The sequence below is a fragment of the Chenopodium quinoa genome, unplaced genomic scaffold (assembly GCF_001683475.1).
Source record: "Chenopodium quinoa cultivar QQ74 unplaced genomic scaffold, ASM168347v1, whole genome shotgun sequence".
In the NCBI taxonomy this organism is placed as follows: domain Eukaryota; kingdom Viridiplantae; phylum Streptophyta; class Magnoliopsida; order Caryophyllales; family Amaranthaceae; genus Chenopodium; species Chenopodium quinoa.
In genome coordinates this window covers 3,679,741-3,696,593 of record NW_018744662.1, presented here as the reverse complement: position 1 = coordinate 3,696,593, position 16,853 = coordinate 3,679,741, and the positions used below count along the sequence as shown (strand labels likewise).

General features: G+C 33.8%; 1 protein-coding gene across 2 annotated transcripts; it reads right to left on the bottom strand.

Moving 5' to 3' along the window:
• Nucleotides 1-1,206: 1,206 nt before the first annotated feature.
• LOC110702111 (myosin-1-like) lies at nucleotides 1,207-16,170 on the bottom strand. 2 transcript variants are annotated; one of them, XM_021879768.1, is made up of 24 exons: nucleotides 15,573-16,170; nucleotides 14,811-15,361; nucleotides 13,310-13,411; nucleotides 13,083-13,226; nucleotides 12,848-12,998; nucleotides 12,706-12,733; nucleotides 11,705-11,870; nucleotides 11,546-11,609; nucleotides 11,384-11,397; nucleotides 11,219-11,303; nucleotides 10,223-10,323; nucleotides 9,946-10,084; nucleotides 9,385-9,503; nucleotides 7,326-7,478; nucleotides 7,071-7,160; nucleotides 6,641-6,718; nucleotides 6,309-6,467; nucleotides 5,809-6,015; nucleotides 5,229-5,434; nucleotides 4,996-5,131; nucleotides 3,683-3,812; nucleotides 3,335-3,481; nucleotides 2,709-2,776; nucleotides 1,207-2,236 (listed from the first exon to the last, which is right to left on the bottom strand). In XM_021879768.1, exons 2-24 carry the CDS (start codon nucleotides 15,168-15,170, stop codon nucleotides 1,571-1,573), a joined length of 3,513 nt encoding a protein of 1,170 aa, XP_021735460.1. In that variant the 5' UTR covers nucleotides 15,171-15,361; nucleotides 15,573-16,170; the 3' UTR covers nucleotides 1,207-1,570. The 2 variants fall into 2 exon arrangements, with proteins under 2 accessions (XP_021735460.1, XP_021735461.1); XM_021879769.1 differs by having other exon boundaries at nucleotides 14,811-15,322.
• Between the last annotated feature and the right edge of the window lie 683 nt (nucleotides 16,171-16,853).

The window sequence follows — 16,853 nt, the reverse complement described above, 5'->3', positions numbered from 1 at the left end:
TAAAATTAAATTTAAAAAATAAAAAATAAAACTTTTAAAAATTGATAGGTTATATACGCAAAATATTTACTTCCAAAATTTAAGGAAAATAATCGTAGAATAATATATTTATAAACATAAATATCTAACCATATCTTTGTATAAATAAATTCCTATATTAATAATTACTTTTTAATGTATAATGATTATTTATAGTAAAAAAAAATCATGAATATATATTTTTCAACTTGGTGAATGAAAAATTATCATATTTGAAATATAAATAAATTGCCATCAAGGTTCAAAATAGAAGAAAGCAATATAATATGTATTCAAAAAAAAAAAATTTTAAAAATATTAAGTAGCTTGATTTGAGATTTTAAAAAAAATAAAAATAAATTGATACTCCGTGACAAAAATTGAAAAATCGTGCATGGCACGGGATCTAACCTAGTTATTAAAAATTTACACTACTCCGTAATTATTAAAATGTATACATGGAATCAAGTTTTAAAATCGATCAAGTGAAGTTTGGAAAAGATTTGGACCAATTTATTGATGTGGTCCTAAGACTCCTATTATAATCAACATGATCTTGGGTCTTGTTTTCAAAAATTTTGGTCTTTGATTTTGGTATGGAACCTACCCTTTCTATTTTTGTAAAGATCGTTCAATTGCCATTTTCGACTATTACAATAACAAAAATATGTTTTAAGCCATTAAAATCTTCATTTGAACCAAGGGTGTTTATTGAAATAAGGTGGACAATAACCTACTTAATTATATTGTTTCTAAACGATTAATGTGAATCCATGGTAAAGTTTTAATTTTAACTTAGACCACAAAAATACAATGGGGCAGTTCATAAAGGATTTAAGGATGCTGGGAGTAACACCAACGCCTCTCTTCCTCGCTCCCTCTCTCGCCCGCTGAACTAAGAGGGAGAGCTGGTGAGGGGAATGTTGCCAAGGCATATAGCTGAGAAAACTAGTGACTACGAAGTAGCTTGCTTTGTTGTTCATACAACAAGGTTTCAGCAAATTTATTCTTTGTTTTTGTATCTCTTTCAGTCAACACTTACACTTGGTAATGCTTTTCAATTCTGCGCCTTTCAAACTAAAAAAAAAAATAGTTTGACAGAATGAACACAGTGTTTATGATGTAATAGTTCCAAATGACAGGCAGCAGCTAGCAATGTTATAAACTTCACTACACCAAACAAATATATACACCAAAAAAAAAACTAGTTACATTTTTGCCATAGAAAATAGTCAGCTGAAACATTCAACTCACTGCTACTAATCCGTCTGGCTGAAGACGACAACACAAAAACCGGTGTCAAAGCCTTTTGACTGTAGTTCAGGTTCCATACAAAGAACAATTTTGAAAGAGGAAAAAAAAGCAGAAAATGATACACATATACCTAAAATTCTATGCTGCACTTTTTTTTTTTTTTTTTTTTTTTTTTGGGAGGGGGCAGGATCTATGCTGCACAGTGAACCAACTCAATTTCATAATTACATAGGCTTATATAACTTTTGGCATGAAAGCCCTCACAGTTCAGTAATCAGTCCTGTCACAAACTAAAACTCTAGCCTAACCGTGTGCTGTTCCTTCTAGTCCACCATTTCTTTTTTAATTTGTCACTCACCCTTTCCTCACTATCAAGCTTATGCAAAATAACTTTGGTTTCCCGCAATCTTGCTCCATAATCCTTCTTCCAGGATTCAAACATCTGTTTTAGCCTTCTCAGTTCTCTGTCAGGATTCAGAGAAGCATCTACCTGACCTGACTTCACCTCCACCAAAAACTTGGCATCATCTCCAAATACTTGCTTTCTCTGTTCAAACTCCTCTGCCAACCGACTAATCACACTCAAACTAGCACTCATCGGCCTAACCCCGTTGCTTTCTTGACTTCTGAAAGTAACATCACCGCCAGTATCACCACTATATTCCCTGTCATCACTTGCATTTACTGATGCATCAGAATGCCTAGCTGAATCATCTACTGCAAGGCTTTTCTTCGCAATAGAAAGGCTAGATTGTAGTGATCTCATCTGTTTCTGCCAAACTTCTTCCATAGACTTCATTTTCAATTCGTACTCAGACCAACGATTTTCATACTGACGCAACCTCTGATGAAGGATCTCATTCTCTTCTTCTTTTTCTCTAAGGGCCGCCTCAGCCTTTAGGACGCGTCGCTGCAACTCTGCAAGGTAAGAGGCCTTCACCAGAACTTCATCTGATTCATTGCCCTATTTGAGATAATAGACAAATGCATTAATTGGTTTCTTTAAAATGAAGAGTAATAGTTATTCAAATTTATAAGAAGAATCAAAATATTGGGGATTGAGTTCATGCGAAACATACTAGCAAAATTGAAACCCAACAAAACCCTAAATAGACAAAATTTTGCTACAGTTGCTACCCAATATCTTACATTAATAACTAGATTGAAGCAGCTCAAATTCCTTTTCAAGTTAGGATTATAATGAAACTAGAAGGCTTCAATTTGCATGCCCAAAACTACATAACTTAATGCAAAGAAATTTTACTACCGCCTGGGCTATTGGCCCATGAAGAAAACAATTCTGTCAAAATGTAACAAAACTAGAAGGCAAAAAAAATACAAAGGAAAATTGCTTAACAAGGAGATTAAATCAAAACAATCTAATAATCAATCATTTTAATAAACTACAGAAAGTTTCAGAAAGAGTGAGTGATTACCGCTTTGTCACCAAAATTTAACAAGCCAATATTTCCAGAGCATTTTCTGACTAGCCAGCCACGAATAACTGTAAGAAATTTATGCCAAAGGAGCATAGATGAAATGTATTATTAGTTAAGAGTTTTGAAGAGCATAAATCAAAAGTAGCAATTGGCCAAAAAGATACATCTCAATTTTTATACATTTAGAAACAAAAGGATAACCAAGACATTAAAGGTTGAATATAGAAGTATCACAGAACACCCATCATAGCTTTGCATCACTCCCTACATTTCGTAATAATCGCAACACTTCTTTTAAGGTCCGTTTCATAATAACTGAAAGCCTGCTATATTTGGTAAGGAACCACTACTATACTATTATTTCTCTCCAACCAACCTCTTTTTTTTTTTATTACTTGGAAGTATATTGTAAATTCTCCCTATGCCCGATAATTTTTCTAAAACTTTGTGCAATGCCTAGTGTTGCAATTATTATGGGATGGAGAGTGTAACTTTTTCTTACCATCTGAATTTCTACCAGCCACCACTCAGTAGAAGGGTAAAAGAAGAGGCAAATTACCTACACTACATGGTCCACTTAAACTATATTTTAAAAAAGTTAAACCAATCAGGACTGAATTTACCTGATTGTATCACTATCGATGCATCAGTTGCTTCCAAGAATTGTTTTCTGGTAATCTGACCCTTTATCTGTTTCTGTATAGTTATGGCAGCTCTCTGTCTCCTAAGTAAGACTGCAAATTCCATCCTGGTTTTCTCACCGCGAATGACTGCCAAAACAATCAAAATAATGCATTCATCAATTCCGGATGTGTTCAACAATTCAAAGTATAGTCATATACTCATATTGTCTCATTTTCCTCGGCTTCCAAATAGACTCATAAACATAAAATGTGAACAGTTATAACAGAACATCTCCAATTTCATGCTAATAAAGATAGTTGACAAATAAGTCCAAGGAGAAACATTACATGACTGAAGTGTGCAAATTCCTCTTTCAGTTTCTTTCACAAGGCACCGAGCCTTGTACCCTCTGAAACAGCTTTGAACACGTAAAATGCCATGAAGCGTCCGATTTCTTGTGTCCTCAAGCACTCCAATCTGAGCATTAGATATACTTCTGTTAATATGGTTAACAATTACAAAACAGGTTAAAAACTTATGAAGATAAACAATCCTGACATTTCTCGATTCTAGCTCAGGAGGTTTAAAATATGTTAGGGGGGAGGAGGGACGTCTATCCATAGGCCTCCCTTTCAAAACTGCGAGAGAATTACTGTAAGCAGAATTTCCTACAACCTTGGACTTACTCATTATACCACTACCGAAAACAAGCCTTACTTTTTGTAAATGGTAATTTGTGACATCTTCTTTCTTATTAAGACGATTAGTATAGCATTAATGATTACTGTATTTACCATAACTTAACTACATGAGGGTAAAGAAAACCGTGAGGGCTGAGGTAGGGTCCTCCTTACCATTTAAATAAATAAATAAATAAATAAATAAATAAAACCCTACTACATGAGTAGTCTTTCTATTAAATGACTGAAAAAGAAACTACTTTTCTTTTCTTGTTTTTTTTCTTTCTTTTTTTTCTTTTTTTTTTTTTTTTTTTTTGTCAAGTAAGATAATCTTATTAAAAATGAAAGTACCATGTAAGATGAACTTCTTAAGGATGAAACTATCATGTTATATGTCAGCTCTGAAACAGACAATTTACTTTAGCCAATTAGCCATTTTCCTTTCTTTATTTATGTAATACATGGAACTATAAATCTATAATTACTATTTGAAGGCAAACCGCGTATTTTAACTAATTCTTTATATTCTTCACCTTGTATATAAAATTTTGTGGCCTAACAAGTGAGATTCAAATGAAGACTAGAAAGTTCAGAAAACATATCTAATTCATAAACTAAAGCTTAGTTAAAATAAGAGCAAATTAGAAAACTAGCAAAGTTCTCAGCCTTAGGGAGAAACAGAACATAGCCTTAACTAATACACCCACCATCCACTAATATTTGCTCACATTTAAGGGGGAAATATGTATACATCATTCATTACAATGCCTCCCAATTCACCACCACCCAATCACCATTTTAATTTTTAAGATCAAAATGTTCATCTATATAACTATGATTACTACTAGAAACTTGACAAACATCAAAAAGCATCTAGGCAAGAAAATTGTAACTAATAATACTGGATGGAAGCAGTAACATTATAGAGATTAATTTAATTGACAAAAACGAACAAAGGGAAAGAAAAAAGGTAGTCTTGCCTGTCCTGTTCGGAAGAATAGTTTTGTGTAACCAACTTGATACAAATCAGGTAGGATATTGAACTGGTGAAGAATTGCAACTGAAACACTCAGCGGATCTTGAGATGCAACACTCTCCAGAAGAAGAAAGCCATACCTAAATCAACAACAAAATGAAAGTTAACAAAAATTTGAGAGCTGTAAATGGACAAAATATTGGGAGCTATAAAATAATTGAAACATAAGATCTACACCTTCTGGCAAACTTCTGGTGTGTCATTCGGGTAGGAAAGCCCGACCTTGAAATTCTAACTACTTCAAGGACACCACAACATCTTAGTTGTTGTAGTACAAGTCCTTGTTCGTATATTCCAGGAGACTGCAAGTTGTTTGGTTTAATGCATCGGATAAAATGGGGTGTTGTGCTTTCCAGACGTTGCATTAGCTGGAATAGTTGACCCTAAGTACACCATACATGCAGTTAGAATAATTGAGCAGCGAAATAGAAGCTTATACTAGCAGTGTTTTTGTTCCCTCTACCCCCAAAATAAAAAGAACAGGTCATTACTACGAAACAGGCATCTCACTCTTTTTGTCATCATTGCAAGTTCTTAGATGTAAGAAATGAGCATAGTTTGAAATGAAACTACAAAAAAAAACTTCAACTAAACTTATACACAACCTGCGAAGTTAAAACAGCCTTCTTCCCTTCATGGTTAATTAAAGACCAAGGGTCAAGTTGAGTTATATAAGTTTAGTTTGATACTGCAATCAAAGTAACCAACCTCCCCACCAATGCTACATAGATTTATAGCAAAGAGACAGAATATGTACCTTAAATTTTGCTGCGACGCTCAATTTTTGCGAATCAGCTCCCCCTGATTTGAATAAAGGACCAACAACAGGCTTTTCTGACTGTACAAGCATGCTTGATGCAAACTTTTGTGGGAGGGAAGTCTTACAAGAAGACAGAAGTTGAACAGAGTCCAAGTGCATCAAATCTCTGTTCTTCTCCAAAAATCCTGTTGTATCATATGAAACCTGCAAAGCGAAGTAACATCACACCAATGATCTGTATCAGCAGATAGATTATAAGTAACAACCTAAGATACATCCCATCTATTCTTCTGGAAATTTCGATATATAGTCCTCCCTTCCATAACATTGAAGAGAGAAATGAGTGATTTTATCACAAATTTGCTTAAGTAAATCATGAATAACTAGAGTATGATTATGACAAAAGGAACAACTTGCTAACATTCAGCATTTTCAAAATACTATCACAATTGATTGAATAAAGCAAATGAAACTAAAAGAATTAAACTGCTCATTACCTCTCCTGCATAATGAGACACAGTAAAAGCTTTCTCACGCTCTCCTTTGAAACATGAGTTGGACTTCAAATGCTGCTTAAGCTTATTAGCAAAACTAAGGTCTGTGCCATTCGGAAAGGTGGACTCCTCATCAAGCAGAGACAGGAGCCCAAGAGGTTTCTGCAAAAAAGACAGGTCATGCTCCAGTAGAATTTACATGAAATACAAAGTACATGTTTGGTTTTTTGCATAACAAACAGGATATTCAACAGAATGAGTCGTCGCAATCAAAATTTTATATTAACAGTCCTTTAAGTGTTTCAGCTTCAAATGAACAGAAATATAGATATTACCTTTTCAAACAGATTAAGACAAGCTTGGTTGTCTTCAAATTCAACTTTTGTCCAATCAATTCCATCTTGAATATATTCCTGGATTAAAATCAATAAATAGTCAGGTATAGTAATATTATTGGTATGTATGGATATGTGACATATGCCAAATTTCATTCTCAGAAATCAGATAATTACACTAGTATCATTATCATTACTAACAAGTACACGTTGATTAATGTACAACGATATCAAAGCAAGCCATAACCAACCACCCCATCACACTTTATTCAGAAATCATCATCCCCTTCAGGACTTCAATCACATATGAACATGGTTTAGTGGCATGCAAACTTTGGCAGAAAGGAAGTAATGCCTGACCTTAAATTTTACAGAGATACATTTACCTAACAAGCAGTTTGGTATATCCAAACTTTCCTCACAAACTAACCTCCTGCTCTAATTTGAATAGATGACGATTGAAGTGCTGCTGCAGTCTCTCATTTGCATAATTGATGCAGAACTGCTCAAAGCTATTTCTCTGAATCAAAATATAATAAGTATTGAAATTAGTTACAGAAATGAAATAGAAAGTTAAGTGAGAACAACAGAAGCCCATGGGGAAAGAAAACATAGATAGAAAGGTTAGGCAAAAACAATAAAAATCGGTAATAATATTTTTATTTTTTTGTAAAAAAAAACGTACTTCAAATGATTCAAAACCATATATGTCGAGAATGCTGATGGATTTTCCAGTACGCCTTTTTCCAACACCAAGAGATTTATTGATTTGTTCTACAAGCCAATCAAACAGGCAAGAATAGATAGATTTCGCCAATGCATCACGAGTATCAATTGCCTGAAAAAGAAAGTATATATCAATCCAAAAATCCAAACTCATTTTACATGCTCTAACTATGTCATTTAGAAAATATTACAAATTTAAAATGCAAAAAGACACAACTCATTGAATGCCCAGCAGGAACTTAAGATCAGATAAGGGTCAGGCAAAACATGACAAGAAGCGCAATCCTCATCTAATCTGTTAGACTGAAAACTATTCACCTAATGTTCAAATCTGTTTGAAATCATGCTTAATTCATCACATATAGTCCTTTATGCTTGGCTCTTTTGGTATCTATACTTTAACCAAACAGCTAGTCTCATGTATTCAGGTCCAAAACTCCAAATCCAAAGGAGACAACTAGTTGGTACCAAACTTCCTATCTTTAGGCAGATAAAAGCAGAGATGCAACAGATGTAAACCAGTAAAGTTACATAAGCTGTTCAACATTAAATTGCAAAGATTTGGATATAGTTCTGAAAGATATTAATATGTTATAAACATCAAAATTGATCAGCCAAAAATCACTAATAAAATTCATAAAAATGTTATCCTATAAGGGCTATAACCAATCAGATAAATATAAATCCCTCCAATCCATGTCGTTTTATACACTTACAATGATGTCTCAATTCCTAAAATTTGAGAACCGATTTTACTTCATCTAATCGTTAGTATGGATATCAATTACGAGTTTACGACAATAAGTGAAGCCACTGTACAATCAAGCTTTCAAACTAAAGTGGCATGATCTTACACTATCAAAGTGAAGTAATTGGTGGTAAAAAAATGTCAAGTTTCTCTTGTTAAAATGTTGAATGAAATTTCATTTCTGAATACGCATGTTTTGTCAACCCACACATTATATTATGGTGTGAAAGAACTACTTCTTGAATAGACTCATTATAATGAGCCTTGCATCTCAAGCATCAAAACCAACTGTGTTTTTAAAATAATAACAATATACATTTTCCATTATGTCATGTCAGTAGTCAGTAACTCAGTACTGATAATGCAGGACCAAGGCTTTTTACACCTGATATCCTCAACACAAGTTCACAACATAGGCAAGAACTTCATAAAATGAGCCATGATGATGCTATGGTAAGCATGTAATTGGCAGTTAGCTTTGTGTAATGAGTTGGACACTTGGGATCGACCTTATGATGACAAAGATGTTCTTATGACATGAAAAGGAAGGAATAAGCAAAGCGGAGGACGGTGCTGTGGCTTGGGCCGGTAACAGAAAAGAAAGAGATCCTAGTTTCTCAGAGAGTCAGAGAGCAAGGCCTACAAGTCAGGTTTTAACTTTCAAACTGTTTTATAGCTGAATTCATTTGTTATATTACAAGCAGCAGTTGAGTTGAGGGCATTAACTCTAGCTCTCCTTTTTATCTTGGATAATACCCTCTATCATTTATCATTTAAAAAAAAAAGTTGATATGGTACAATATGCGCCCAATCAGCTTCTTTGTAAATATAGCCTACTGCTCCCACTAATGCACTTTTTTAAGGCCAATGCTTTGACAATCCAATTTAGTATAACAACAGCATGCAAGACAGACCATAAATGGAGCCAAATGTGAGATAAAAGATGGAGTAAGATAAGTGTCTGGAATCTCTGGATTCAGAAAGTTTACTTAAATTGATTTTGACCTTAATTACAAGAAAGGAATACATTAATAATTTAGAGACATGTGTACAAAAATAATTTATGTTCTTTAGTTTCGGATTATGACTAACTAGATGTATCGTAACTCAGTGGAAAATATGCACAACGCACTTCTAATTTCTTGTGAAGTAATAGAGATCCCTTGCATTTTGGAATTTGGATCATATTGTGCGGCCTTGCCTTAGCAGGAGCCTAAGATACCATGGGGTTGTGTTGATGTCAATGTTCTAAAGAAAGAAAATCATTTACCTGAGATAGCTTCAGCTTCTGAACAATAATGTCATTTCTAACTTTCATTTTTCTTGTAGACAAAGCAAGCTGTAACTCCTTAACTTCACAACCAATCAATTTTGCCACAGTAAGCAGAGCTGGAAAAGGAAGGATAACATAAGTGGAGTTAAAATCACATTCAAAACAAAAAAATCTTACAAGCACATTACATAAACAATAAGTTTAGGTGGTGGATAAGAAAATAGGTTTTGTTTTCCCCTGTTCGTAAGGGTGTAAAACAGGTTCTTTATGGGCCAGAAAAGACCCACTCTCTGCATAGCTGTTTTAATTTGTTTTCTTAAATAATTTTCCTTCCAACATTGGTTTCTTGAACGGTGTTACTTGTCCAAAAGTGGTAAGATTATTCAATGACCATAATGCGCGGAAAAATTGTATGAATCAAATGCACAGATTATCAAATTCTGGTTCATGTATTACCATAATGCGCGGAAAAAAGTGGTTCATGTTTTTTCTGGGTTTAAAGATATCTGAAAAAGAAGAGTTTCACAAGCTATGATTGACATTCCAGGACAAGCTTACCTTCATCGGCCAAAGGTTCTACATGATTTTCATTGTCAATGATCGTAAAAGAGACATTTCCTAGCCACAAGACAGCAGCAAGCATTGCGAACGCACTCTCTTGGTCATCCTTTGTGACATGAACTACATCCAAAGCTTCCTGAAAATGATGCACATAAATAACAAGAGCAAAGTCCAGGGGCCTATCAACATATTTCAAAACATCCAAAAAGGATCAAAATCACTTTTACAATCAACAATTTTGAAAATCATTTTTGAACAAAGAGAAAAAGACTACCGTAACAATACGAAATTGTTCAGCATCATCCACACCAGTGATGGTGTAATTGCTCTGCATCAGGTATTTGTAATCCTCAACACTCTTCAAATTTAATTTTTCTGTGTGTCAGGAAGAAAAGGATATTGCATTTATGAGAATAACAACAAATTGATCATAGGAACAGTACATCATGACATTGCAAAACAGCAAAATGGTCACAGGTAATGACTTTTTTTCAGAAAAACAGTGATAACTGATAACTCAGAGGATCTTCATGCAACCAGACTAAATTGAAATTGGCCGTTCAGAATTTGAAAATTTTGTGTACACGCTGAGGACTTAAACTTTGGGAAGTCCAATAATACAGCTGAGGGCTCAAAGTGAAGGATGCATACTGTCAAACTTATAAATAGCTGATTGAAGCCCATCATTTTTAAATAATTCACGGAAGTACAGGTAACTGCAAAATTCTATATCGCTCAACTAATTTCAAGATTTGAAAAATTAAACAAAGAGTAAAATAGATACGAATCATATGATAGCAACTCACATACATTGACACCTATGATATGAGTCCAAGATCCTAGAATAAATTATTATTAAATGAACAAGGTGACAGGCTTGATCTGATTTTTTTTATTTTTTTTTTTTTTTTGGTTATTGTTGTAATGAGACACTAAATACATTAGGAAAAACAGAGTAAAGTTGACATTATAGAGGAGAAATTTGGCAGACAGTGCCCTACTATTAAGGTTTTGACTATTGATCATGGTAGGCCTTACCTCACCAAATCACAAATAACATATTCAGTTCTTTTCATCTGAAACTACTAATCTGAACTGGAACTTGTCTACTCAATCAAACATGTTCATACATTGTATGCAAAACCGGAACACTTCACACAAAAATGTAGATAAAGTAAAGATCTATAAAGACTATTAACAAATAACACCTAAAAAGATCAATACAAGGGAAAACACAAAAAAGATGGAAAAAGTAGAAAGGCAAACATACCTCTAAGTGCAGCTGGAGCTCCAGCACAAAGTTGATAAAATATATGGTACGAACGTTCACCTTTAGCACATTGTACCACTCTGGACTGTTCATAAATGAGGTCACATCAGAAACAAGGATTTTTAAGCAAATTAAGGCAAAGAAATCGGCAGAAGATGAGCGAACCTTTTCAAGTAGGACTGCATCCACAAACAAATTATGTGATGAGAACAAAAAACAAAAGGTTAGTAGTAGTTGAGTATGAATGTATCAATTTCAAATATCAATGAGTAAACAAACAAACAACCAGATAAAAAGGCAAATTCACAGAGCTATCATCAAACTTACAAGTTTGGATCTTTGCCCCAGAAATTTTACCAGTCTCGCTGAAGAGGATCTCAATCAATTTTCCCTGATCCAAGTTAAATGATGTAAATATTGCATGCTCTCAATAGTATACCTGCCCATTAGAAATTTGGAATCCTCAAAATTAAAGACATTACTTACAAATCGACTTGAGTTGTCATTTCGTAAAGTCTTAGCGTTGCCAAAAGCTTCTAAAATGGGATTTGTTTTTAATATTTCGTACTCTATTCCACTGCCACCTCCTAATGCAGCTAAATACTGCATAGCTATCTTTGCTGTTTCCGTTTTTCCTGCTCCGCTCTCACCACTGCATAAATATGTAATGAGTTTCAATAGCAATAAGTTGAGTGCTTTCATCACAACATTTTGTCCATCTTCATTTATATTCCAAACTTATCCTTGTTATCTTTTCACTGCAAAAGAATACAACTCTGTTGCTCCACTCAAAAGGCAGACAGATAAAAACTTTACACGGTGCTTGCCGGTGATTTTGTGAAAAGGAAGTACACAGTCAAATAACTTCAAGCATACTACTCCCGTCGTTCCACCATACATTTCATAATTGACTTCAAACAAGTTTTAAGAATTACTAAAATTGATAAGTGGATTTTAAAGCAAATAGTAGGATAAATGGTGAGAATTGTAAAAAATGATAAGGTTAACAAACATAGGTAATATATTGGACAAATAATAAAACTAGCTATGATAACTGGGCCTAAACAAAGAAATTATGCTGACCACCTTGCCAAATAATTCAGGACCAATGATGTTGACAAATTAATGAAACAGAAACTAAAATTGTGGATGAAAACAAATTAATTGACCTGGTGTAGGGTAGTATGTTAGATCGTAATAATATGAGCAAAAAGATTAAGAAATACAAATGTGCAATAGAAGAAGATCAAACAGAAAAGCAGAAACAAATATGAACTGGAAAATCATATCAATGCTTTAGCCCCCATAAAACCATTTATTGCTTGCCAACATATATAGAAACCTTCAGAAGCTCAAATCACAAGACCTCAATAGTACACAAACATCATTAATAAAAGAGGGAGAAGAAACAATTGATCAGGTGATGCAAAAACTAATCTTGATACATACGAATTCTAAGAACACACAAGTTTGAAGATTACACCCACCTTATGATAATAGACTGATTCACTTCATCTGTCAACCAAAAAGAACAAATTATTAGAGATACATAATATGAGAGCAATTTTTTTATTAAATGTACTCATCTTATGCACTAGATAAAGGATGTAAAAGGAAAAAGGAAATCACCTCGTTTCATTTCCCGAAGGGCTGTGTCTGCAATTGCATACACATGCGGATTCTGCATGGATTTACGCTGATATGCTTCAATATATTCATTTCCATATAGTTGAACTTTCTTGAAAGGATTGATGGCAACTAACACAGGGCCTGCTTTAGTCTAACATACAATGAAATATAAGTTGTGAGAAAAAAGAAAACAAATACATATGCTTTGCCAACAGTTAACAAGAAAAGGACTCACATAAATCATATCTCTATCATATCTGTATTGAAGATTGTACAGAACTGTTGGTTCACTCAGATAACTTAGTTGCATTAGATCATCCACGCCATCAAGGATATCAGGGTTTGCTGGTAATAAGCAATCATTTTGCACCTTTAAAACCTAATAATGGAGGCCAGGAAGAAGATTAATCAACTTGGAAAAAGTAATTTTCAAAGAAGCTCCATTCTCAGATCATCAATTACCTTTCCCTCTGGTAGAGAAATGATACTTTCTGTTCCCGAAGCAGATATGATTTTTCCAAGCTGCCAGTTTCCATCAGAGAGTTGGTACCAAGCCTGAACATTCTGAAAGGGCAAAGTTCAACAATGAGTACAAAGAAACCTTATCATATGGATTCCACCAACTAAAACCTGTGATATCATTAGATGATGACTAAACATAAACACATAACATGACAACCACAACAACAAAAACTATTGACAACAGCTATATGTCTCATAACTTGGTTCATGACAAACAGAAATTTCTCTAAAAACTATTGTAACACAATAAAGACTTAATATTCATTCCTCAAATAATAAAAGGAAATATAAAGGAACTAAGTAACATTCTGAACTGTACGGCACAAAAGATAAGTATCTGATAGACTCCAAAGTAGACTAAGCGATACATCAGTAAGGAAACGAATAGTTGATGGAACCAGCACACTACCAAGTGTGAGGAAAGAAATGTAATTGAAAGAAAAAATTTACCTCAAAGGTATTGCCCAGACTACAAGGTGGCTTGACATTTAGGGTACATTCTTATTAAGCCAGACTAGCCCTGAAACCCTTTTTACAAGGTGAACAGAACACACCCTTATTATTATCAGAGATGTGGCTACGGTAACAATGTACCAGAAATTCAGAACAGCAATGAGTTAGGCTATGTTCAATTCATCTCATCAGATGTTATCTAAATTTATCAAATATGATCTAACTGGATGTGGTCTGATCTGATTTCCTAATATGAATAAACATTACCTTATTTGTACACTAATCCTTGAGAAAAAAAATATATTATCAAATGAAATGTCAATGAAAGATATTAAGCGACAAGGAAATAAATAACGTTCAGCTTTATCTTATACTGAACCCACATAACTGGTAAAAAGGGTATAGATAAACTAGATGCATGATATAGAAATCTAGGCTCAGATGATACAAACCAAAAAGAGAAGCAACAAGATTGATTATTTCTACAATTTTCTGTTTTTTTTTTTTTTCCTTTTTTTTTTTTTTTGAAAACTTTTCCTTTTCATGTTACAAATTTCTTTCTCCCTGCATTTAATTCACAATTGTCCTTCATGTGTCACTTTATACCACAAATAATAATCCTTAAGAAGAGGCAATCAGAAGTAACATTCAATACAACAAGCCAAGTGAAAAGCAAAGTGGCTTCTCCATTTAAAGCCTAGAAAGCAATGCTGCTATTGACATAAGTGGCACCAATAAAAGGTTTGCAACAATGAGATGACTTGTAAGCATCCTGATAGTAAGTTGGGAATGCTACCACAAATTATAAAGAACAAGCAATGCATTTATTATCTCACAGAAATGAAATTAAAGATTGGAAAACATGAATCCAAAGCTAAGCTTCACATTACCAGTAATCACTAAAGTTGATCGAGGAAACTAAAAAAAAAAAAACAATAACTATACATGACTCATTAAAAGACATGCTATCAAAGAGCAGGCAATATACCTTCTTCTTTGCATAAGAAGCAGTGTCATTCCATTTTGAGTCAGCAATAGACGGAACCGAAGGCAAAGGCGAAGAACCGATTTCAGAATCTTCATCCAACACAGGCACAGCCCTCTCCCCATAAGGTGAATCATCATTAATCTGATCCCCTTGGCCAGCAACATATTCAACCCCCTCCAAGTTATTATAGTCAGAATCACCCCCATTTGACTGCCCTTCCTTCTCAGATGACTCCATCAACCTAATTCCGGCAGGCAACGATTTAATAGAGTTAAAAGAAGGCGGTACCCGGCCCTTGGGCGCCTTCTTACCCGACGAATTCCTCGATCCTGAGGATGAATGAGTCCCAGCAGGTGCCATATTATGCTAAAAGATCAATAATTCCTCAAAAAAGAGCTTGCTTTTATTCAACAAAGGGACTTTCAATTATCAAACTTTATCAGAAAGGACCCACTTCGATCACTTATCTGGTGAGCACAATAGGGGACCTTCTTCAACCTTTCAGTAGTCTCCTTTAATCAAACCCCACAATTTGTACACAAAATTAATATCTGCAGAAAATTTAATTTCATATAGTTTAACCTCAATTTGACCCACTCTTATACTATATATTATACAACTACCTGTCCCACCAACATAAGATGCAAACACAAGCAATGAGGCATAAATTATACTCCAATATTCCCAAATACCCAGAAAAATTCTTGCAATTCCCAATAAAATTGGATAAACAATTGAATCAAAAAATGATTGCAAACTTACAAATTTGGAGTCTCAAATATTGCCTTGATCAAATACCCACCAAAAATCAACCTCTGTTTGGACCAAATTAGAACTAAATCTCTTGAAACAGATCTCAAAATTCACAATCTGACAGTTAACAAATAAAACCTGGGTTTCACCAGCAAAAATTACAGCAACTTGCTTCAAAAATTACCCACAAAATCAGGATAATTCTTATACCCAGAAACAAAAATCCAGCAAACAGCAAAGAACAGTGAAAAAACTGAGTAGATCGTTGAAAATGTAACTTGGGAAATTACATAAAACTAGAAAGAATGAGTAGAAAATGGAGGGAAGAGTAGAGTTGAGGAAATCCAAGGCGTGTAGGATTAAGCAGCCTATTTTGCAATGGTTTCTCTTTCTCTCTCCTCTTTCTACTAGTGTTGAATTCAGAGGAATTGTAAATTGGGGAAGTTGGATTTGAAAATATTAAAAAGAAAGACACAAATTTTTTTATTCCTGGTTTACGTTTCAAATCTGGAGATTCTAAGGTGCGTGTAATTATGCCGGCACCTAAATCAAAAATTCAAATTTCTTCTGTAGGAAAGTGGAGGTTATATTTTTCGTAAATTACCCTTTTGTTTCTTTCCTGAAATAAATAAAGCATTAATACACCATTAAATTGATTTGGGTGACCGCAAATAAAGTGACTCGTAAGTAAATAAGTCTCGACTAAAAATTTTGAATTTTTTACTCAAGGTGTAGCACTAATGTACTTCGTAATAATATTATTGATACTTGTTAGTACGGAGTATTTAAAAAGTTTGTTGGACTGGTAATTCATTTTGGCGTGAATTGTACTCCGTATTTTCAACAAAGCTCAAAGTCCAAATTTAGCTTTTGAGTTGAGTTTGAAGGGAATGATGTAGCTTGAGTCGAAGTTAAGTAAAAGCTTGAGCTTAGTGAAGTAAAATTAAACTAAGTTTGAGCATGTTGGTGTTTGACTTAACTTAAGTCCAAACCCTACAAATGAGTACCTTTTTTCTTTAAAAATTTGTTACACAATATCTTAATTTATATGCCCTTGTAAATTGCAGTAATTAGTTAATTAAGAAATTCTATATACAAGTTTTTTTTCTTTCTTAAAAAATATACAAGTACTTCTTAAATGAAATAAAGCTTATCCACAAAATATATTACACGCACATACTATAGTGTATCTAAAGCAAAACTTATGTTTTAAAAGGTTGATAATATGATTTTCCATTACTAATCCATCTTTTTTCCTCATTTGAAAAACTATTTCTTGTTTCATAACAA

Coding starts and splice junctions, on each gene's coding strand:
- LOC110702111 (XM_021879768.1), bottom strand. CDS start 15,170: ATGGCACCTGCTGGGACTCATTCATCCTCAGGATCGAGGAATTCGTCG. Junction 6,719..7,070: donor TATTCAAATTAGAGCAGGAG/GTTAGTTTGTGA, acceptor ATTTTAATCCAG/GAATATATTCAAGATGGAAT. Junction 2,237..2,708: donor TAAATTTTGGTGACAAAGCG/GTAATCACTCAC, acceptor TATCTCAAATAG/GGCAATGAATCAGATGAAGT.